This window comes from Chrysemys picta, chromosome 4 (assembly GCF_011386835.1).
Source record: "Chrysemys picta bellii isolate R12L10 chromosome 4, ASM1138683v2, whole genome shotgun sequence".
Classification (NCBI taxonomy): domain Eukaryota; kingdom Metazoa; phylum Chordata; order Testudines; family Emydidae; genus Chrysemys; species Chrysemys picta.
The window spans coordinates 25,698,835-25,720,899 of record NC_088794.1 but is presented as its reverse complement, the minus strand read 5'-3'; the positions used below and the strand labels follow the sequence as shown (position 1 = coordinate 25,720,899).

Below are 22,065 nucleotides of genomic sequence, written 5' to 3'. Positions count from 1 at the left end.
AGAATTTGCATCTTATTTCTGGTCTAAATTTGTGCAAAATCAACTTCCAGCCATTGGATCTAGTTCTGCCTTTGTCCGTTGGACTGAGGAGCCCACCACTCAGAGATCCTCAGATGAAGCCAAAGATCCATGTACTGCTCTTTTTGTTCTCTGTAACATATCATCTCCCCACACAGGACTGAGGTACAGTCTCCCATCTCTGATGCTACCTTTGTCCCCTCCCCACCTGGGCTCTCTATGGGTGCCGCCCGCTCCCTCTGGGACCCATTCTAGCTAGGGGCAGGTAGATACAGGGATTGCAGTGTGGGAATGAGGGAGTGCTCTGCTCACCTGGGATTTCCGTATCCGCAGATCCGCTGACGACTGGACCTCATCCTGCTCAATGCTCCGCTCCATGCCTGGGGACACGGGCAAGTGGGGTGAAATAATGGGGGGGGCTGGACCAGCTGCACAGTCTCATGTCTCAGCTTCCCTACCCCACAAACTTCAAGTTCTCCTCTTCCCTTAAAAAAGGGGCTCAATCCCTTACTGCCCCCCACACCTCCATAGCCAAGTCAGTGGGTTCGGCCTTCTGCACCACCTTCCTATCCAGGCACTAGGAGGCACCAGATGCAGCCACGCCCACTCTGCGTGGCACTCTGTCCCCGCTAGTGGTGTCTGAGCCACAGAGGTGGATGAGCCTGCTACAGGCTGGACTAACAGAGGTGGGTCTTTTAATGCAAGCAATAGAGACCTGCGCATTAAGATCCAAAGGTCCCAGCATCCAGCCAGTGCCCCACTAGGGGGAGAAAAGCTCCTGGCAAGGAAGGGTCATTTCCAAGAAGCAGTCCCAGTGGGGTGCAGGGAGGAAAGGGCAGTCCTGAGGAGGAGGAAAGAAGATGAGCAATGGATGGGCATTGACAGGGTATGGTCAGCCCTAGGAAGGGCTCTACAGTAAAGGAAGGCTCCAAATCAGCCATCACAGGGGGGAATCAGTCTCTTACTCTTAAGCTTGTTTCGGACACTGTTGGCTATTTTTTTTATCTCTGCCGTGAGCTGCTCCAGGTCATCTTTCGTCTCTGCAAAAGCACAAGTCATCAGTAGTTGGGGACCCTGGCCAGTAAGGTCACCAGGAGAGCACCTGCTGCCCGCCCACCCACCCCCCGGTAGAGATCCACCCTCCACCCCCCAGCTGGATTGACCCATCCCAGGCAGGTGACCTGTTCACTCTTGTTCAGGCCCAGGAGGAGTCTCAGACTTACTTTGCTCAGGGATGGGGGCGGACAGGATGATACTGTACAGCTTTTTTGCCCCCTCCACATTCTCTGCAATTTTCTCGATATTTTGTCGGGTTTCTTCAATCTAAACCGCAAGAGATCACTATTAGCTATATTACAGTAGCACTGAACTGTGATCAAGGCCGTAGGGTGTTAGGGGCTGTACAGACATTTAGAGACAGTCCCTGCCCCAAACGTGTATCAGTCTAAATAGGCGAGACAGACAAAGGTAGGAGGGAAAACTGAGGCACAGAGAGGGGACAGAATTTGCCCAAGGTCACCAAGCCAGCCAGTGGCCGATCTGGGAAAAGCACTTGGATCTGTGCCCTATCCACTGAACCACAGTTCACTAAAGGAGAGGAGATCTCTAGCCCCAAGAGCTCCCCAGGAAAAGGAGATCTGCCAGCCCACCTTGCTCCCTCCCCCCAGAGAATAGACACGGACAACGTAAATGAGACTGAGGCCTGTCTCAGGGCCACGCCTCCTCCTCACCTCAGAGAAGAACTCGTCCATGAACCCCGTGTTCTCGATGGCAATCTCCACATCATCAGCATCGTCATCCTGGTCCTGCTTCTGTAAGGGAGGGCAAGGCCAGTGAGAGGGTATGGGGACCTTCCCAGAGCCGGCACGCCCACACTGGGCTTCCCGGCACAGAGGAGGAACCCCTCACAGCCTACCCCCTGGGTGCAAAAGGCCATCTCACCAGTGCCCCAATTTGCACTCCCTACACCCTGCAGCCTCCATGCCAGTGCAGCACCGTTGGGAAGCCAGGCATGCGACTCCGGGAGTCGCCCTCACTCAGAACAATGAGGAGGGTGAGTCCTGCCCTGGAAAAGATTGAGATCCACCAAACTAATCTAAAGTGGAGGATCATCCTTCCTGGAGATGCTTCTCTCTCTCTCTCTCTTCCTCCTGCGGCGGCCACTATAGATACTCAAACATCAGGGGGCTTTTCAGTAACATCTGTAATGGGGCTGGGTTCCAGACTGACCCCCTGGAGACAGCCATCTTCGGTTCCTCCCCACAACTGGCGCATCAGGAGTGGTGGCCCTGCAGACTTCCCCCGCACCATTCACCGCCAGCATGCCTCAGCCCAGATCTAGAGGGACCTGTTAGGGAAAGTGGGGAGCTCAACGTCCACGGCCTATCACTTCGTGGGATCTCTGCTGAGACCAATGACAAGGGTCCAGCTAGTACCACGAGTTTGGTACTTTGTCCTCTAGGGACAAGACGGAGGAAAGACCAACTCATCTCATACGGGGCTACTAAAAATACCAGCCATCAGAAGGCGACTCAGTGCCAGGCACGCGGGGGTAATCTAGAGTAACTCCACTGACTTCAGTGGAGTCGCTCCTGATTTACCCTGGTGGGACTGCGATTCGAATCCCAGCCCAGCAGCCCCAGCCACACTTGGGGACCCAGGAGTCCAGGGGCTTTGTGGAAACTTGCTGCTGCTAATGGGGACATGGTGAAGAGGCACCAGGAATTTGGGGTGGGAAGGTAAAGAGAGAGTGGGGGAGGTAGGAGACGTGTTGTGAGTAGCTAGTAAAAAGGCAGGGTTCATAGTGGAGGGGTCTGGCCCCTATTTTAAATTTCCCCTGGGGGGAAGTGGCCCTCACCACACACCCAATCAGAGCAGAAATAGGATTCTTTTACAGTTAAGACACTGTTCGCTCCCAGCCCACAGCAATGACGCAGCAGCACTTCACATCACCACAGCTTCAGCTAAACCAGGGGTGGGCAAACTTTTTGGCCCGAGTGCAAAACTGTATGGAGGGCCGGGTAGGGAAGGCTGCGCCCCCCAAACAGCCTGGCTTCTGTCCCCATCTGCCCCCTCCCACTTTCTGCCCCCTGACTGCCCCCCCTCAGAACTCCCTGCCCATCCAACCCCCCTGCCACAGCCCCCTTACCATGCCACTCAGAGCAGCATGTCTGGAGCCACGCCTCCTGGCTGGAGCCAGACATGCTGCCGTGCTGCCCTGCATAAGTGCGCAGCCCCGCTGCCCGCGCGGCGTGCTGAGACTGCGGGGGAGGGGCCAGGGGTAGCTATGTGGCCCGTGGGCCGTAGTTTGCCCACCTCTGAGCTAAACAACGTGCCCCTTCAGCCCCACCCGCTCTGTCGGCCCATCTCAGGAGTGAGCCCAGGTTACAAGCACACTGGCCTTATGATACTCTCTGAAGGTCAACAAACTCAGGCTGTTTTGGGTAAGCAAATGTCCAGTGTCAAAAATCTTCTGCTGAAAGGGTTTGGCTTTCCCATGTCCTGCTGCTTCCATAGCCGGCCATGCTGCTTCCAAATCACATTTCCACCAGGGTAATGCCAATGAAATCAATGCAGTTATTCCAAACTCACTCTGATGTTAGTGAGAACAGAATCCGGCTCTTCCACTCAGATCCACTGGCCCATTACACCCACTGTGCACTAGTGTAAATAGCTATGCAACATGCACCAATGACTGATGTGGGGCAACGCATGATGGGATAACCCACCCCACCCCAGGACCTGCCTCAAATACCCCTTACATGCATATCTAGGTACCATCAGCAGAAACAGCCCTCTGATCTTAGCTGCTGACACAAAGCATCAGCAGAGGAGCTCTCTCACTCACCCAGGATCCACAGCATACAGGGTTAGAGATCAAAGTCAACCCCTTGAATTGCACCTGGAGGCAAGTCAAAAGCCAGCATCTTCCACACAGGGCAGGGGATACACCCTGTACCATCTGCATTGCTCACTAAATGAGCAGCTGCCTTCTGCCCTAGCTGAAGCTCACACATGGCCTCCAAAGACAGCCCCAGGTTGTGCTCAGTGCAGTGATCAGACAGAGATTCCCAAGGCATCACTGACTGCAGGGAGCTCCACATCAGAGAGGGCAGTTTGCAGAGTCCTAGACAAATTCAGAGGTTGAAGGTACTCCTGCCACCCGAGATTCCATAGGGTGTGGATCTCACTTGCAGAACAGTGCAGTTCTCTAGATGGTTCCTTTCACCAGCAACCAGCATCCCTTTCATCTTGCCCAGACTAAGTGTTAGCCATCTCAGCCAGGCACCAGGAAGTTAGAGCCAACATGATTTGAGTCTGCTGAGACACAGAGGAGAGGGTCATCAGCACAACGACAGCACAGCAACCTAAGAAATGTAGCAGTCCTCCCTAGCAGCCTTCCCAATGTGTGGAGCAAGAGGAACCACACATGAGGGAGCCTTAGTATCACTCTCGGAGATCTCCCCAAGAGGAAGAAACAGAGCCATCAAAACAACTCCACCAATGCTGGCTGCGGTCTGTGGGGGAGGGAAGACCCCTTCGTGGTCAATGGTACCAAGGGAGCAGACAGCTCCACAGGGATCAACATGAAACTAGGGAAATACAACCTAGATGGAGCTACTATAAGGTGGGTGCATAACTGGTTGGAAAACCGTTCCCGGAGAGTAATTATCAGCGGTTCAGTCAAGCTGGAAGGGCATATCGAGTGGGGTCCTGCAGGGATAAGTTCTGGGTCTGGTTCTGTTCAATATTTTCATCAATGATTTAAATAATGGCAGAGAGAGTACACTCTATGCGGATGATACCAAGCTGGGAGGGGCTGCAAGTGCTTTGGAGGATAGGATTAAAATTCAAAATGATCTGGACAAACTGGAGAAATGGTCTGAAGTAAATAGGATGAAATTCAGTAAGGACAAATGCAAAGTACTCCACTTAGGAAGGAACAATCAGTTGCACACACATAAAATGGGAAATGACTGCCTAGGAAGGAGTACTGCGGAAAGGGATCTGCGGGTCATAGCGGATCACAAGCTAAATATGAGTCAACGATGTAACCCTGTTGCAAAAAAAGCAAACATCATTCTGGGATATATTAGCAGGAGTGTTGTAAGCAAAACACAAGTAGTAATTCTTCCATTCTACTCCGTGCTGATACAACCTCAGCTGGAGTATTGTCTCTAGTTCTGGGTGCCATGCTTCAGGAAAGTTGTGGACAATTGGAGAAAGTCCAGAGAAGAGCAATAAAAACGTTTAAAGGTCTAGAAAACATGACCTATGAGGACATAACAGTTTTCAAGTACCTAAAATGTTGCTTCAAGGAGGAGGGAGAAAAATTGTTCTTCTGAGGATAGGACAAGAAGCAAAGGGCTTAAATTGCAGCAAGGGAGGTTTAGGTTGGACATTCGGAAAAACTTCCCAACTATCAGGGTGGTTAAGCACTGGGAAAAATTGCCTAGGGAGGTTGTAAAATCTCACTCATTGGAGATTTTTAAAAGACAGTTAGACAAACCCACCAGGGATGGTCTAGATAATACTTAGTCCTGCCATGAGTGCAGGGGACTGGACTAGATGACCTCTCGAGGTCCCTTCAAGTTCTATGAAGGGCTCACCTCTGTCCATTGTCAAGGAACCAATCAGGGAAATCTGTGCTTGCCTCTGAGCGTCTCTAGGCCAACAAACCAGACCAAGAGCCCACAAAGCAATCTGAACCCTCCACCACGCTAGCATAGCAATTCTGGCAATTCTTTTCAATAATCCCCTCTCCCCATACTCTCGTAAAAAAAAAACAACCTAAGGACAAGATGGTGTTTTACTAAACAACAGCCTTGCTCCCTGTTTATGGGAATATGGCTCCATGTCCTCTTCCACAGAGGCACAGATGATCCGTGCTATTAATGACCCCAGTAGATCCCCACTTGTTTTTGCTGCATGCAACAAAGACGGGTCCATCTCACAGATCATAGGCTGCCGCTCTGCCAGAGCCTCAGGGAGGAAAACTGGCTGGAATTCAACCAAATGCTGCGCTTGTCTCCTGATGCAGCTGTGCTTCCACTGATCTGTCCATTCTGAGCGTTTCCTTGCACCAGAGGACAGTTGCTGCTGTTGACCCCGGATCCAAGAGGAGGTGGCTCAGATTTACCTGCATGTCAACTACTGGCTGGGGCCTGGGGAATGGCGTGGGGTCAGAGAAGCTTTCTGAGCCTCCACCACAGCCAGAACACAGGACTTGAGACTTCACAGTCCATCACAGTAGGACGACAACTCCCCTCCATCTGTCCCAGTCATCTATATAACCAAGGTGACCTGCAAGGCTGGTGCAAAGAAGGGATCTTTAGCAGCCATCAGTCAGTGGTCAAGGATGTCTGACCAGGCCATCCACAGAAGGAGCCACAGTATAAATCCTTGAGAGCTGCAGCAGTAGCAACCTAGCTCTATCACTGTAGTATCTGAGCCTCGCACAACCCCCTTGTATCTTCACTTTTCAAATGTTCAGGGGGCTGGAGGTGTGGCGCGACAAAGGAAGATTAAGAGACGAATATGTACATGTTACATGCACTCACTCTGCTACAGCCTCGGCTAACAGAGGTGGGTCTTTTGGTTCAGACACCAGAGGCGCATGTGTGAAGATCCAAAGGACCCAGGTTCAATCCCCTCAGCTGATGCACCTCCCCACACACACAAGGGTGTGGTGTTACATACAGCTTGACTAGGAGATGTGCAAGACACGGTGATGGGGGACAGGCTGTAAACATCTGAAGGATGTAAATGCCAGTGAGAGAGAGGAATCCCTACTCATGGGACCATAACTAGGTCTAAGGGGATGAAAGCAAGAAAAGGAACATTGGGGATGAATGTCAGAGAGCCTCCCTGATTGGGGGGGGGGGGGGCTGTGAAATTGATTCCCAAGGGGAACGATGGGAGCCCTGACTCTCGGGACATCTAAAATTAGACTGCCCAGTGCTAGGAAAGGTCGAGAAGGGCCCAGTGGATGCAGCCAGCTAAAATATGGCAGGAAGGGCATTTTCCAGCTGGAATGTCTCTGATTCTAGCAGTTTCTAGTCACTCTTGACTTAGGGCTAGATAGGAGCCAGTGACCTGGAAGTAAGAGGCTCCTTTTCTCTCCTATATCCTGGAGCCCCAGAGCTGTGCGCTCCCTGCAGCTGCCAAAAGGTTTCAAACAAACCTTGCTCGGTTGCTGCCAGGAAAGCATGAGATGCTGGGGCGAGGATGCTGCAGAGGGGGAAGGTTCCCGGCCCAGAGGAGTGGTCTTTGGAGGCTCAGCAGGCAAGGTCCCCGAGAGGGGTGTTCCGTTTAGCCATCTGCATTCCTGATTAGCAGCAGAGCTAATCTCACATCTGGTTCCAGACACACACAGCGAAGGTATTAACAGTTTGCTGGCAGGGAGACGGGGGCTGCCTGCTCAGGCGCATGCACAAGCCGTCCCCCAACCATATACCCCAACTGGCTTTCCCCGGGGCCCCTCAGCCCAGCTCTTCCTGCTTTAAAGGGACAGTGACTCCTCTAGGACAGGCTCACCCATGTGGGTGACCCCCCCTTGGATCTGAAGAGAGCTGCTCCCCTAAGCCACACGCAGAGATTCACCCCAGACCCATGCACACCCCATAGCCAACTGGTTTTGCCACTTCCCCCATTTAAAGGGCAAGGGACTTGATGCCACCCGCCAATGCCCCCGTACACCCATCACTGTCCCCAGCTCTTGGTTTAAGGGACAGATGACCATCCCCCTCCTTCCCACAGGGCCTGACGAAAGCCAGGACCAGATGGCTGGATTCCCTGTTTAATTGCATTACACCCTCCCAAGGCGCTCTGCAGAGTCAGAGAAAGAAGAGGGGGCAGGGGGGCCCTCCAGCCTGACACCATCTTGAGGAGCGGAGAGGAAAAGCAGGGGATATGCATGAGGGGTAAAAATCCAGCTGCTGGTTTGGGGCTGATCCTTGTGCGGAGTCACTCGGAACCAGGAAACAGTCACTCCCCAGACAAGCCCCTAAGGAAGCAGGGCTGGGAGTCAGGATTCAGGGGCATCTGCAGAGCTGGGGTGGGGTGGAGGGAAGAATGACTGGGCTAGCAAGGGGCTGCAGGCTGGGATTGAGGGGCACCAGCAGAGCTGCGTGAGGAGCCTGGGGCTAGGACAGCAGGGGGTTGGGACAGAGGGGCATTGACAGAGCTGTGTGTGGGGAGCCCACAGCTGGGATAGCAGGGTAACCAGCAAAGCAACACATAGGGAGTCCAGAACTGGGATAGCAGCGCCTGCTGCAGGGCAGAACGGAGGTGCACTTGCAACAGGTAACTGGGAATGCTGATAAATTCAGACAAGAGACAGCGGCTGCAGTGCAGGCCGTCTGTGTTGCACCTAGCCCTGCCAATACGAAGAGACAGACAATGTGGGTGAGCTAATGTTTTATTGGGCCAACTTCTGTTGATGAGAGAGAAGTTTCCCAGCCACACAGAGCTCTTCGAAAGCTTGTCTCTCTCACCAGCAGAAGTTGGCCCAATAAAAGCTATTACCTCACCCACCTTGTCTGTCCAATATTCTGGGTCCCACCCGGCTACAACAGCACTGCGTAATACGAAACGAGACCATTTAAGCAACTGCCTGAAAACAAGAAATATCTGTAGCTGTGCGAGTCCTGCATGCTGCTAAGAAGAGAGGGGGCAGTTTTAACAGGAAATACAGCTGGAACCGCCATATCTCCCCAACCCCTTCCTGCAGCTCCTGTTCAAACAGCCAGTTTGAGGTGACATCCCTTGAAGAGAAAGGTTGGCACCGACCTAAATGAGTCACCCCAGGAGCTTATTGTCGTAACCCTCCTCCCTCCCCAGCCTATCTCCTTGCTAACCCCACTCATCGGGTCACAATTACAGTTAGGCCCTGATCCCCACAAAGGACCCACATAGCTGACCTTAGTCTAAGGGACTTACCTCTTTAACCTCCCAGCACCCCTGTGAGGTTTGTTTCAGATGCAGAACTGTAGCACAGAGTCCAAATGACTTGCCCAAGGTCTGGGAAAGCAGAGAACTGACCCTGAGTCCCCCAGTTCCCAACCCAGACCATCCTTCCTCTCTACAGAGTCCTAGGCGCAGATCCTCAATGGTATTTAAGCACCTAACTCCCACTGAAATCAATGGGAGTTGGGCACCTAAATACCTATGAGGATCTAGACCCCCCTCCCCCCCAACTTGAGTTCTTCTTTCTTAGATCCTATTGCAGGGCCCGGAGTTTGATTTCAAATGCCTCATGGCCATGACCATTTTTCTGTTTGTTCTGTAAAGAGCCCAGCAGAGTAATGTGATGGAGTGGATTCTGGGGGAACCTCCTGTTAAAATCCTACCACCAGCAGAAGAGGAGGTTGAGATGACCTCGGTCTCTATGGCATCACTAGATCCTGCCCTCTACTTGTGTGTCCCCAGGGCTCACACAGACACTTGGGGAAAACACATTATTCTGCCTTTGGAACACACCAGATATCACCTTGTGCCAGCTATTTCCAGAACATTTTCTGGAGAAGGGTTGCTCCAAAGCCAGTACAAGGACTTCAGACCCTGAGCTATTCAGTTGAGACACTCGGGTTTCCCCCACCCCCACCCAAGGAACAAAGTAGAAATATTTCCAGAAAGACAAAAATATAGCTTTAACCTTCCCTAGGTTTGTGTTGAAATGGGAACATTCCCCACTCCTTCACCCCTTCCTTCTGTAAGCACATGCACCCTGGTATGAGAGTGTTAAAGACTAAGATGTGTTTTCCCCTTGATAATTAAAATGCCAGAATCCTATAACATTGGCTTTGTGAAACCACTGAGGGCAGGTCCTCACTACCCGCTGGATCGGCGGGTAGTGATCAGCCTATCAGGGATCAATTAATCACATCTCGTCTAGACGCAGATAAATCGATCCCTGAACACGCTCCCCGTCGACTCCAGAACTCCAGCTCACGAGAGGCGGAAGCGGAGTCAACGGGGGAGCAGCAGCAGTCGACTCGCCGCCATCCTCACGGCCAGGTAAGTCGACCTAAGATACGCTGACTTCAGCTACGCTATTCGCGGAGGAGAATACAGGTCATTGTCCGCCCCTAGTGGCTGTACCACATACGAAGTTAACACATTCACAACAAGTGCCAGCCAAGGGACTTACTCCTTCAGCTCTAGTGGTGAAGGAGGTTCATGCTTCTACAACTCAGAGTCCCGGGTTCGATGCCTGTTCTTGGCTCAAAGCAGGGTGGCCTACACCAGCACGCTTCTGGGTACCATAAAACCAAATGAATAATGTTTGGTGCAGGAGGGGAGGGAAGAAGTCAAGAGTAGATTTTAAAATGAAAAAACCCAGTCGATAGAGATGAGCGAGAAAGACATCTGGAGCTGGTTCCCGCCATAGAGTGGATCATGAAAACCTCAGGAGTGGCATCCAGGATGTATATTATTGTCATTGACAGGGAGTGGGAGGAGCTTAGTCACGTGTTACATTGTGAAGGAAGAAAAATTGCAGCCATACATTGGGAGCTGAGTGGAGGATCTGAGATGGGACAGAGTCCCCAGCACCAATGACTAGCCCCACATACCCAGCCGAAGGTTGGACCATTCATTGGCCACTTTGCAACCGCCCTTTGGTGGCACTGTGGAAACAACTGGTGAAGAAAAGGATGGAGTGAGGGGGTTATCCTGAGATCATGAAGTACTAAAATCCAATTGGTTTCCATGGGAGTTAGGCACCTAAATACCTTTAATGATCTGTCCCGAAGTTCTTATTGTCCCCCACCAGTGCACAGGCACTGGCCTCAGTTCCTACACTGTCCCCACCACAACAACAGCTACTCACAGCTAGCGTATCACCACCGGTGTTCTACCAAGGTCCACGTTCATCCCAGGGTGTTACCGCGAGGATGAGCTTAGCCCCCAAAGGCTGCCCCAGGAGTCCCTGCTCTGGGTTTCTCTCCGGTTATCCAACAGTCGGTGGGTCTCGATGGCTGATCCTGTAGCCATTACAGAGACCCAAGGCCCAACAGGAGGACGAAAAGCCTTCACTCCTCACTCTTCTCCTGGACTTTGCCAAGAGCTGCCAGGCAGGGGGGCGTTGTCTGCTCGTGCTGTTCTCTCCTTGCCTCCACCCGACACTCCAACTGCCACAATCTCCAGCGATCCTTTTTCGTTTAGAATCAACACATGACTCAAACCGCTCAATGTCTAGTTGGCAGCCGGTTTCGAGCGGAGTGCCCCAGGGGTCGGTCCTGGGGCCAGTTTTGTTTAATGTCTTTATTAATGATCTGGAGGATGGTGTGGACTGCACTCTCAGCAAGTTTGCAGATGACACTAAACTGGGAGGCGTGGTAGATACACATGACTTATGAGGAAAGGCTGAGGGAACTGGGATTGTTTAGTCTCCAGAAGAGAAGAATGGGGGGGGATTTGATAGCAGCCTTCAACTACCTGAGGGGGGGATTTCAAAGGGGATGGAGCTCGGCTGTTCTCAGTGGTGGCAGATGACATAACAAGGAGCAATGGTCTCAAGTTGCAGTGGGGGAGGTCTAGGTTAGATATTAGGAAACACTATTTCACTAGGAGGGTGGTGAAGCACTGGAATGCGTTACCTAGGGAGGTGATGGAATCTCCTTCCTTAGAGGTTTTTAAGGCCCAGCTTGACAAAGCCCTGGCTGGGATGATTTAGTTGGGAACTGGTCCTGCTTTGAGCAGGGGGTTGGACTAGATGACCTCCTGAGGTCCCTTCCAACCCTGATATTCTATGATTCTGTGATTCAAACAGACGCTGTCTCCACAGGTAACGAACAGCACATACCGTCAGCTGCTGCCCTCCCACCTTGCTCCACTCCCCTGGTCTGTTTAACACTTTCCTCTCGCCTCAATTTTCTGGCCCTCCAGCCATCAAACCAGCAAGGACCTGACCCCATCTGTTGTAGGCATCACCCAAAACATTCTGCTTCCTTCTTGAATCTCCACAGCAGAAAGCAGGAAAGTATACTACTGTACTTGTTATGCTGAGGACCTCGCTTAGCCAATGGGGGGGTGGGGGGGGGGAAGGAAGCTCGCTCACAGCTGTAAGCAAATATCTCTGTCACAATCTATAGTATTGTCTGAACAGATAGAGAAAGCGAGTAAATGTGCACCACTGCTCTCTAGTGGATGGGATCAGAGCCGCTCACTGGTGTGCCATTGGCCTTACACTGCTGCCAGTTAATGGAGATTTTCCTTGCAATTAAGTGACTTTTGGAGTCTAAGGCTCTGGCCTCCCTTTGCTATGGAGTTCCAAGTGTTATGGAAAGGCTATATTAAAAAGAGCTACAGATGTATATGCAGATTGCCAACAGAAAGAGCCCACCTCCTTGCACATAAGAATATATTGTTGTGCAAAGATCATTTTACTAGCCCGTCGCTGACCTCCTCTCTTTGCATCCCTCCTCTGGCTCCCCCTTCTCTATCGCATCAAACTTAAGCTGCTTGTCTTCACTTCCAAGGCCCTTTGCGGTCAATCCCCACCCGACCTCTCATCCCTCATTCGCTATCAAGCTGTTGATGCTCACCTGCAATTGGTCCCTCGGGCCAGCTTCCACCGCCCACGTGTTATATTTTCAAACAGGCACCTCTGTGCTTACTCCCAGACTGCCCCTTTTGCTTGGCAGACACTCCTCATAAAACATCTCCAGCTCCGCCTCATCATCCCCAGTCAGATCCCGCTTCAAAACTCTCCTTTGCTGCAATGCCTATGAAAACCTGACAACGCTCAGACTGTTGATGTGCACAGACCACTGCCCATCACGCTGACCAATACTGTCTCGTTGCCCATCTGAACTTGTACAACACCTAGCACAATGGGTCCTGCTCCATGAGCAGGTCTCCCAAGGACCAAGGAAATACAGATAAGTAATACTAATAATAGCAGGTTCAATAAAGCTGGTGGGATGCACTGCAAGCAGCTTCCCGATTATGCAGCTCTTAGCTCCAAGTGGACGCACTGTACAGCATGGCAACCGATGGTTGGTTTTTTTAGTACTGTTTTATTTGTCAAGTGACTTGGATCCATTTGATTCTCCGCTAGCAGCAGAGCTGTTCTCTCCAATATTTGACCAGAGCCCATCTAAACTCTACCCACCACCAAGAGATCCCTGCTTGCTGCAGAGCTGAGTGCTCACAAAGTGTCCTCAATGTCATGGGCATCAATTTCATCCAAAACTATTAACCAAGGTGGGGAGAAAAGGAAGCTTCCCACAGGATCCTCTGTTGCCCAGGAGTGTGGCCTAGCATCTCTCCCAGTACCATCCCTCTCTCAGAGTCTGTCCCCCTGCCCTCAGGGCTGATCCCCACCCACGGCTGGAATACAGTCCAGGAACGGAGTCCTCAAAGTTACATTAGGTTTGGTTGGTGCCACTGTACTGAATGAATGACTGGCTTAGCGAATCGTTTCAGGCCATCAGAAATAAGACCAGACACATCCTGGTAAAATTGTGCTCATCAGGATGTTAATTCTAGAGTGTCAACTCCCTAAGGGCTTCTCTACATGGGAAATACCACAGATAAAATAATCATCATCAGTCCTAGCTTTTATCCAGCGCTTTTCACCTGTAGGTCACAAAGCACTTTGCAAAGAGGGCAGGATCATTATCCCCATTTTACAGCTTGGGGAAGTAATTTGCCCAAGATCACCCAGCTGGCCACTGGCCAAGCTGGGACTAGAAACCAGGCCTCCTGAGACGCAGTGCTCTGCTCACTAGGTACAGTCACTCCCCATGTGAGCACTCTATTCAGGAACAGAATAGAGGGGGGCTATTCTGCAACAGCTATTGTGGTTGATTTCCCCAGAGGGCTGCAAAGTCTTTGGAGGAAGGTATTGAGGCTACTATTCCTGCATTAGCCCCAGGCCACTGCCAGATTGGCCCATTTGACGGCTGGCAGCATAGCATCGTAACTTCCAGCCTGGGACATGCTCTACTCTCCACAGGACCTTTGGGGGCGGGGGCAGTAACACAGCTCTGCTCAGATCTTTACTGCTATGCTCATCCGCCTAGGAGGCTGAACTTTGCCCCAGCTAGAGCAGGCCAAGCGTAACCAGCGAACCTCCAGCCTGTTCCCTCTGGAGGAGGAAGGCAGCCAACGGGTTGGTTGGTGATTAAACCAGGCCTTATGGGGCCTGTCTGTGCTCCGATCCACAGAGAGACCGACCCAAAGTCCCTGCTCAGACCCCCAAGTGGGGAACCCCTGGAACAGGGATCTCCTGTTTAGACACCAGCTGCAGCTCTGGATTTCCCAGCCTCAGCAAATGGCCCAAGGAGACCAGGTCCATCCCCCTGCCAACATAATGCCTCTCAGATGGAGCTCAACTTCTCAAGATGGCATCTACCAAGGAGACATCACGTGGCACAAACAATGGGGGAGCGACTATGGGAAATATGCTAGTCGTCCCACTGCCCTCCCAAGCTACAAAGAGCAGGTCATGAGAATGCCCCAGTGACCCGCCTGCTCCTTGTGCCCCATCAGTCACACCCTGACAAGGTCCCCATGCCAGGACAGATCTGGGATTGTATCCAAGGGGTGGGGAACTGTCCCTATGTGCCATATCCCACTCAGACCCTGGTAACCCCTCTCCCCCTCCCCCCCAGGGCAGGACAAGATTGTTTCCCAAGAGGGTGGACGGACCTGCTACCCATCCAGATCCCCTCCCTTTGCCTGCCCTCCCACTCTCACTGCCGGTTCGGGACTCCAGCCCTCCGAGGAATAAAAATAAAATTAATCCCCCTCTCTCTCTCCCCTCCAAGCGTTTTATCTCCTCTTCCCCTAGCTGATGGCTTTGTAATCCCAGCTAAATCCCTGTCACTCTCCCCCACCCCCTTCTCTCCCAGCCACCAACAGGGACACCAAATGAATCAACACTGCCATGTAACCCCTGGACCGGCAGAAAGAGGAGAGCTCAAAGGACGCCTGTTCCGCTCCTGTACCGCAGAGATCAACCCCCCAAAGCAGACACTCCAGAATAGCCCACCTGTGACGCTTGAGTCGCAGGTTCAAGGCCTCTCTCCCCCTGATTCAGGGCAGGATCTTGAACCCGGATCTCTTACATCCCACGTGAGTGCCCAAACCACCAGGCTATTGTGGGGACACAGATGCGCTCTGTCTTTCAAGGTCTCTTTTTCATTCCCATGCAGAAAATAAATCTCCAATCCTCTCCCTTTTTTACAGAAAGGAATTTTTGTTTTCCAGCCAGTCCTAATAGTCATTGGGGTGATGGCGAAAGGGAGAGTTTAACCCCTGGTGTTCTGGAGGGACACATCCAGACCAGGCGAGGCCTTTGTTCCCCCCAGGGGAAGCCAGGCAAAAAAGTTTAACCCTTTGGGCTCTGAGAGAAGAGATCAATTTGACTGGGAGAGGTCTCTCCATTCTGGGTAGGCCAAGACATTTTCGGGGGGGAAGCTATTAATTCAACAAGCCTGATGTGATCCTTAAGGTGAGCAATTACACAGGAGATGCTGGTTTCTTTCAGGGGCTCTGTTTTCCGGCATAGATTGCTATTCCCCAATGAGAAGAGTCATCTTTAGTGACGGTTTGGATCTCCCCCCAGGGTCTCCCATAGTGGGTGCAGTTCAAACAAGGCACGTGGATTTTCTCACAGGGCCCACAGGCTGGGGCAGCATCGCCCTGGGATGCCCCGGATAGAGGGGGTTGGGTTGTCTCTCATGCTTCCCCCTCAGAGCCCTGCAGATTCCTGCCCATCCTTTGCCACTTCCTCATGCCCCACAGCAGCCTCCTTTTTCTGATGAGGGCAAGGGAAGGTGATGACTCTCTTTAGAGCCTAACAGCGCTGCTCATTAAGCTTCAGGGAGGGGCGCTGCCAAGCACTCCCCCTGCCTCCAGCCCCAGGGGCTGAGGTTGCTGCTCCCCCAGGCTCCCACCAGAAGAAGAGATCTTACTTCTCTTTTGTAGTAAACGGCAGAAAGTACATGGCCTTTCCACAGCCCACCATCATTAGCCCTATTTCACAGATGGGGAAACTGAGCATGGGGAGGTGTGGGGGAGTGACTCAGCCAAAGTCACACAGTGAGTCAGCAGTGAGTCTAGACCCATGCTCTGACCCCTCATCCACACTCCCTCTAATCCCCACATCCTAGCCTGATCTGGTGATATCCCACTCTGCCTTCAGGAGAATATGGGCACCGGATGTTGCTGCCCCAGGTGATGGGATCAGAACAGGGATGGTTTAGTCTCCGAATACCTGCTCCCTTAAAGGTAACACACTCCAGGATGGGAGCTAGATCCACTTCCCACAGCATTATAGATTTCTCTGACACCTCTGATCAAAAACCCCCAGAGCCCCCCTGAAGCAAAGAAGCTGCGGACAGGATACTACAGTCGTGCTACTCCCACCAGGCTCTGCTTAGCTGCTGCCCATGCACTACCAGGCAGGGCAGATCCTGCATTACAGCTGGGTTGGGGCAAAACAGGCTGGGGAGAATGAGGGTGTAGTAGGACCGGCTAACCCAGGAGCCTCACAGACACCAGGCCTCCCATTTGTTTCGGCCTTTTATTCTATGCATTCAGCCCTTTGTCTGATGCATGTTTAACCAGCGCTTCCTGGCAATGAAAGCTGTGAGAGTCTGATCCCGTGCCAACGGGCGGCCTTGCCCTGGGTGACCTGCCTTCTGACACCAGTGACATCACCAAGGGAACATACACAGCTCTCATGGGTGACCCTACAATAATGAGGCAGCACGCACGTGCGTCTCCCTTGGGTGACCCTACCATCACGAGGCAGCCTGCACAGTCCCTGGGAGTTCGCACAAGTTCATATAACAGAAAAGTGGGTGCATAGCCCCAGGGGGGTGGTTGCAAGCACTCTACAGGAATAACGCAGCATGTGCAGCTCACAAGCGACCCTACAATAGCAGCACATTGTGCATAGCCCCTGGTGCTCACAAGCAACCCCACACATTAAAGAAACTAGCACCAGAGCCAGTGCGCCCAAGCAACCCTCCTGAGAATAGCCCCAGGCTCTAGCGCTCACCACCCCGTGATCAGCCAGCAAGGTGCCTGTGTGATGCAGGGGAAGGAAGCTCAGACAGTCACAGAGCAAAGTGCCAGGGTAATAATGGGTGTAACCCTGCGGGTACTGTTATCGCCAGTTAACGGACAGGCTGAGCAATGGGTGGGCAAAGCCGTTAACGGACAGGCTAAGCAATGGGTGGAAAAAACCGTCCCCAAGAGGAAAAGAAAAGGAGGAAGTTGCCAGCTCGACTCATCCAAATACTAGTGGGGGGGATGGGGGGATTGAAATGGCCTCCATCCCCCAGATCTCTTCAGCCCACCTCCCCCTTCCTCAGCTGACTCTCGTGGGGCCCCCCTGATAGAAGAACAAGGGCCCCTGGCCAGCAGGCCCCCTCTAAACCCTGGACCCCCCCCGTCCTCTGCTCTCAGGGCACAAAAGAACCTCAACCTCAGCAACAACCTGCTCAGCCCTCAGGACACCTCATGCAGACACTCTCCTCCTTCCCCTCCCCTCCTGGGGGGCATCAAACACCTATTATCGCTGGGGGGGCTGCCCTGGGTTTGCCCCCCCAATTTGCAACATACAGCCATCACTCCAGCCCCCCCAACCTCTCTCACTGTGGGGAGAGAGAAAAACAATCACTCCGCAAATGGAGCTTGATTATTCCCCCTACCCTCAGCTTTACATAGGAGAGACCAGGGAGTTGTGGGGGAGGGCTGATTGTAGAGCTGGGGAGGTGGGGGGGGGAGAGATACTAGAGAGACCAGAGATGGGAGGCTGATTGTGGGGCTGGGGTGGGGATACTGGATTAGGGAGATGGGGGGGGGGGGTGGAAGAAGCTGATTGTGGGGATACTAAGTATCAGAAGGGTAGCCATGTTAGTCTGTATCCACAAAAACAACAAGGAGTCTGGTGGCACCTTAAAGACTAACAGATTTATTTGGGCATAAGCTTTCAAGGGTAAAAAACCCACTTCTTCAGATGCATGGTAAAATACCCACTTCTCCATGCATCTGAAGAAGTGAGCTTTTTACCCACCAAAACTTATGCCCAAATAAATCTGTTAGTCTTTAAGGTGCCACTGGACTCCTCTTTGTTTTTATGGGGATATTGGAGAGAACAGAGAGATGAGAGGGGGTGGGGGAGCTGATTGTGGGGGTGAGTTGGGGATACTGGAGAGACTAGGGAGCTGGTGGGGGGCAGGGTGATTGTGGAGCTGTGTGGGTATACTGGAGAGACCAGGGAGCTGGGGGGAGGAGGGGGAGAGAGAGATACTAGAGAAACCGGAGATGCGGGGGGGGGGGGGGGGCGGAGTGTGGAGAGATACTCGAGAGACCAGGGAGCTGGGGGGGCTGCGTAATACTCGAGAGACCAGGGAGCTGGGAGTGGGGGGGCTGAGTGTGGAGAAGGGGGAATACAGGAGAGACCAGGGAGCTGGGAGTGGGGGGGGCTGAGTGTGGAGAAGGGGGAATACAGGAGAGACCAGGGAGCTGGGGGTGTAGCTAGGGTGGGGGGGATACTCAAAAGCGCAGGAAGCGGGGGGGGGACCACAAGTGCCAGCGAATGCCCCCTTCCCCCGGCACTTCCCACTCTCAGTATCACCATAGCATCGAGCCCCCCAAGCGCTACAGAAGAGCTGGGTCTTATTATTAGCATCAGCCCCGGGGCACAGGGATCGAGCCCCCCCTCCAGTGACTCACGGCTTTGAGCTGCTCCAGCCGATCCTTCATGGTGCCCCGGCGCCCCGCAGCTCCTCCGAGCAGGTGAAGGCTCCCAGCGGCTCTTCCCAGACGCCCGGCGTCGCTCCAGGAAGTCCTAGCGCCCGCAGAGGCCCGGGGGACGGTTCTTCGCCTTCTTCCCGCCCAGGCTAGAAAGGGGGTGGGAGGCTCATTAGACCAGAAAAAAATAACTCAAGGTCCGTCCCCTCGTTGTTTATTTTTGGTCTCTCTGCCTCTGCGTGCGGCCGTGCGCAGCGGATTGCCAGGCGCTGCCGAGCTGGCCTGGCCCCAGCTGCTAATCCCCAATGACATACAGAGGAAGGGAGGAGGGAGGAAAGACAGAGGGAGGGGGAGGGGGAAAATGGGAGCCTCCCACTTTACCTGTGCAAGAATCTGCTGCCCCACAGTCTCTTAAAGAGCTAGGAGAGAGACAAGATGGGTGAGGTAGGGTGAGCTGGTCTCTGTGGCCGGCAGAAGTTGGGACAGTCAAAGCTATTACAGTACTTCCCTCACCCTGTCTCTCTAATGTCCTGGGATCCACCCAGCTTCAACAATTAAAGAGGGGGTTGGACTAGATGACCTCCTGAGGTCTCTTCCAACCCTGATCTTCTATGATTGTATGACACAGTCAGGCCAAACTGGGCCCCAGGCTCGGCCCTGCTCAGAAACCAAAGAGCTCAGAGAAACCTCTCCTGCCATTTTTTCAGCTTGTAATCAGATGTGAATTGTTCAGAGAGCCAGCCTTTGCAACCAAGCGCTTGAGAAACTGAGGCTGAAACTGACCAGGGATTGCCTGGTGCCCCAGGTGCCTTGTCTGCTTTCACATAGGGAAAGGCCCAGAACAAACATGCCATCAGAAAGCTGTTAAAATTCCTTCTGGTTTAATCATTTCAGAGGCCAGTTGCTAAGGCAAGGAAGGAAATTGGGATCCCAGGCATGCAACTGGAACCCTGCCATTCTATATGCATCCGAAGAAGTGGGCTGTAGTCAACGAAAGCTTATGCTCTAATAAATTTGTTAGTCTTGAAGGTGCCACAAGTACTCCTGTTCTTCATTTTGCAGATACAGACTAACACGGCTGCTACTCTGAAACCTGTGCCCCCACAGATTCCCTGGATCTGCCTGCACAGGGCTCATTGCAGCGTCAGGACCTTGGCATTTGGAGTTGTGTTTGTTTGTTTCCAATCCAAAGTGTATGACTGGGTCCCTTTACAGATCCAGCTGACAGCCTGATTCTGGGAGGGACTGATCCCCAACTCTTATGAAAGCCACAGGATTTCAGCACCTTTCAGGTTTGGATCCTTAGTGGTGAACTGCAGGGAAAAAATAAATTGAGCGTGACTTTCTTTACTTCTCTGTAATGTATAAAGAAAGTGGAAAGGAGAAAAAGGGAGGAGGAGAGCGGGGCTAATGTGAAAACTGATTGAGACAGGGAATTATTTTGATTCAAGATGCTTAAGACTGTGGAAGGGACTGCATGGCCCAGCCCAGGGGAGAGGAAGCAAAGATGACTTTAAATCATTTTTGTGCCCCTCTTGGTTCTGGGCCGGTCAGGAGCCAGAACAGCCCCTAGCATAATTTAGGCACACCAGGGTTATGGCAGCCCTGTGACCCAGAGTGGCCATAGAGGTGTGCACTGAGGCTGGGCAAGTTGGCTCCGTGGTTAGGGTGTTATCTGGAGACCCACACTGAATTCTCTGCTCTGCCACAGACTGCTTGTGTGACCTTGGGCAAGTCATTCAGTCGCTTTGTGCCTCACTTTCCCCATCCATACACTGGGGATAATAGCACTGCCCTGCCTCATAGGGGTATGTGAGAATCAATACATTAAAGTCTGTGTGGTGTTCAGATACTAGGATGGTAGGGGCCATATAAGTATATTAAATATGAAATATGCTCCTGCCCTGCCCCCCCTTCTGCCCCCAGGGCTTGTAAGAAAGCCTCTGTAGGGCTTGCCCTATGCAATGCCTGCCCCCAGAGAAATTCTTCTTCCTAGGGACTAAGGGGTTTTTATTAGGGGGTTGTATGTGTTATTGCTTGTGTCAGCTGAGCTTATTGCACCCCACGGGCTCCTTGCATCCCTCCACTCTCCCCAACAGCTCCCTGGATGCCACCCTCCCATCCCCCTCTATTGCAGGGATTCCCTGAACACCCCAGCTAAGGTCTCTGTGTGCTTCCATACCCTCGTCCTTCCACACCAGAATCCCCCATTTTTCCCCATGCTAGTGGCTTTGCATGAACACCCAGTCCAACATCCTCCATGCCCCATTGTCTGAATGGCAGGGGCTCTGTGTGCCCCCTTCCTCCCTCGTCCATTCTATTGTCCCCCTTCTCCCCCTCCAGGGCAGGGGCTCTGTGTGCACCCTCTTACCCACTTCTTCCCCATTTCAGGAGCTCTGTCTGCTGCCCATTTCCCATCTTACTAAGGCCTTTGTCTCTGTAAATTGAGATGGCCTGTCTGTGGACACTCCTCCACAAGTTCGGTTGCCTCGGTAAGTTTGTCAACTTTATTAAATCTTTCCATGCAGAAATGCAGGTTCATGTCCTTCACCAAGGCTGCTTTCTCAGCTCCCTTTGTTGTCACCAATGGAGTAAAACATGGCTATGTTCTTGCTCCAACACTATTTGGCATCATGTTTGCAGTTGTTATAACAGATGCGTTCAGAGACATTGATTGTGGCATTTATGTGCAGATGGAGGTATCTTGAATATGCATTGCCTGCCTGTGAAGACAAAAGTTATGAAGACAATTATTCATGAACTACTGTTCACTGATTATTGTGCTTTATTGGCCCCTAACCTCAGGAACATTCAGTTGCTCACTAACTGCTTTGCGTTTGCCACAAAATGTTTTGACTTAACTATCAGCCAAAAGAAGACTGAAGTCATGGTCCAGACTTGACTAGGATGTAGCGCAACTACTCCACTTGTGTCCATCAATGATGTATCACTCGAGGTTGTTAACAAATTTTGCTACCCAGGCAATGTCATTTCATGAGATGCAATGACTGACGACAACATTACCAAGCGAGAGAGTCCAGCAGAAAGCAACGAAAATGATTAGGGGGCTGGGGCACATGACTTATGAGGAGAGGCTGAGGGAACTGGTGTTATTTAGTCTGCAGTAGAGAAGAGTGAGGGGGGATTTGATAGCAGTCTTCAATTACCTGAAGGGGGGTTCCAAAGAGGATAGAGCTAGGCTGTTCTCAGTGGTGGCAGATGACAGAATAAGAAGCAATGGTCTCAAGTTGCAGTGGGGGAGGTCTAGATTAGATATTAGGAAACACTATTTCACTAGGTGGGTGGAATGGATTACCTAGGGAGGTGGTG

The 22,065-nt window shown here is 52.2% G+C and overlaps 1 protein-coding gene across 12 annotated transcripts in view; it reads right to left on the bottom strand.

Moving 5' to 3' along the window:
• Window positions 1-19,278, bottom strand: part of STX3 (syntaxin 3) — a 31,070-nt gene extending 11,792 nt beyond the window's left edge. For 7 of the 12 annotated variants that reach the window (XR_006176347.2, XR_010600423.1, XR_010600422.1 and 4 more), the window contains exons 1-5: window positions 18,718-19,047; window positions 1,749-1,829; window positions 1,242-1,341; window positions 984-1,058; window positions 331-398 (exon numbers count right to left, since the gene is read on the bottom strand). Coding sequence is in view for 4 of the 12 variants with exons in the window: in XM_005280546.4 (XP_005280603.1) it covers window positions 331-398; window positions 984-1,058; window positions 1,242-1,341; window positions 1,749-1,829; window positions 18,718-18,747 (354 nt within the window). In the remaining 8 variants the exon portion in view is untranslated. Of the gene's footprint in view, window positions 1-330; window positions 399-983; window positions 1,059-1,241; window positions 1,342-1,748; window positions 1,830-3,865; window positions 4,138-18,717; window positions 19,076-19,116 lie in introns of those variants that run through there. The other 5 variants (XR_010600424.1, XR_010600425.1, XM_008178378.4 and 2 more) reach the window with 5 other exon arrangements.
• Window positions 19,279-22,065: the final 2,787 nt, after the last annotated feature.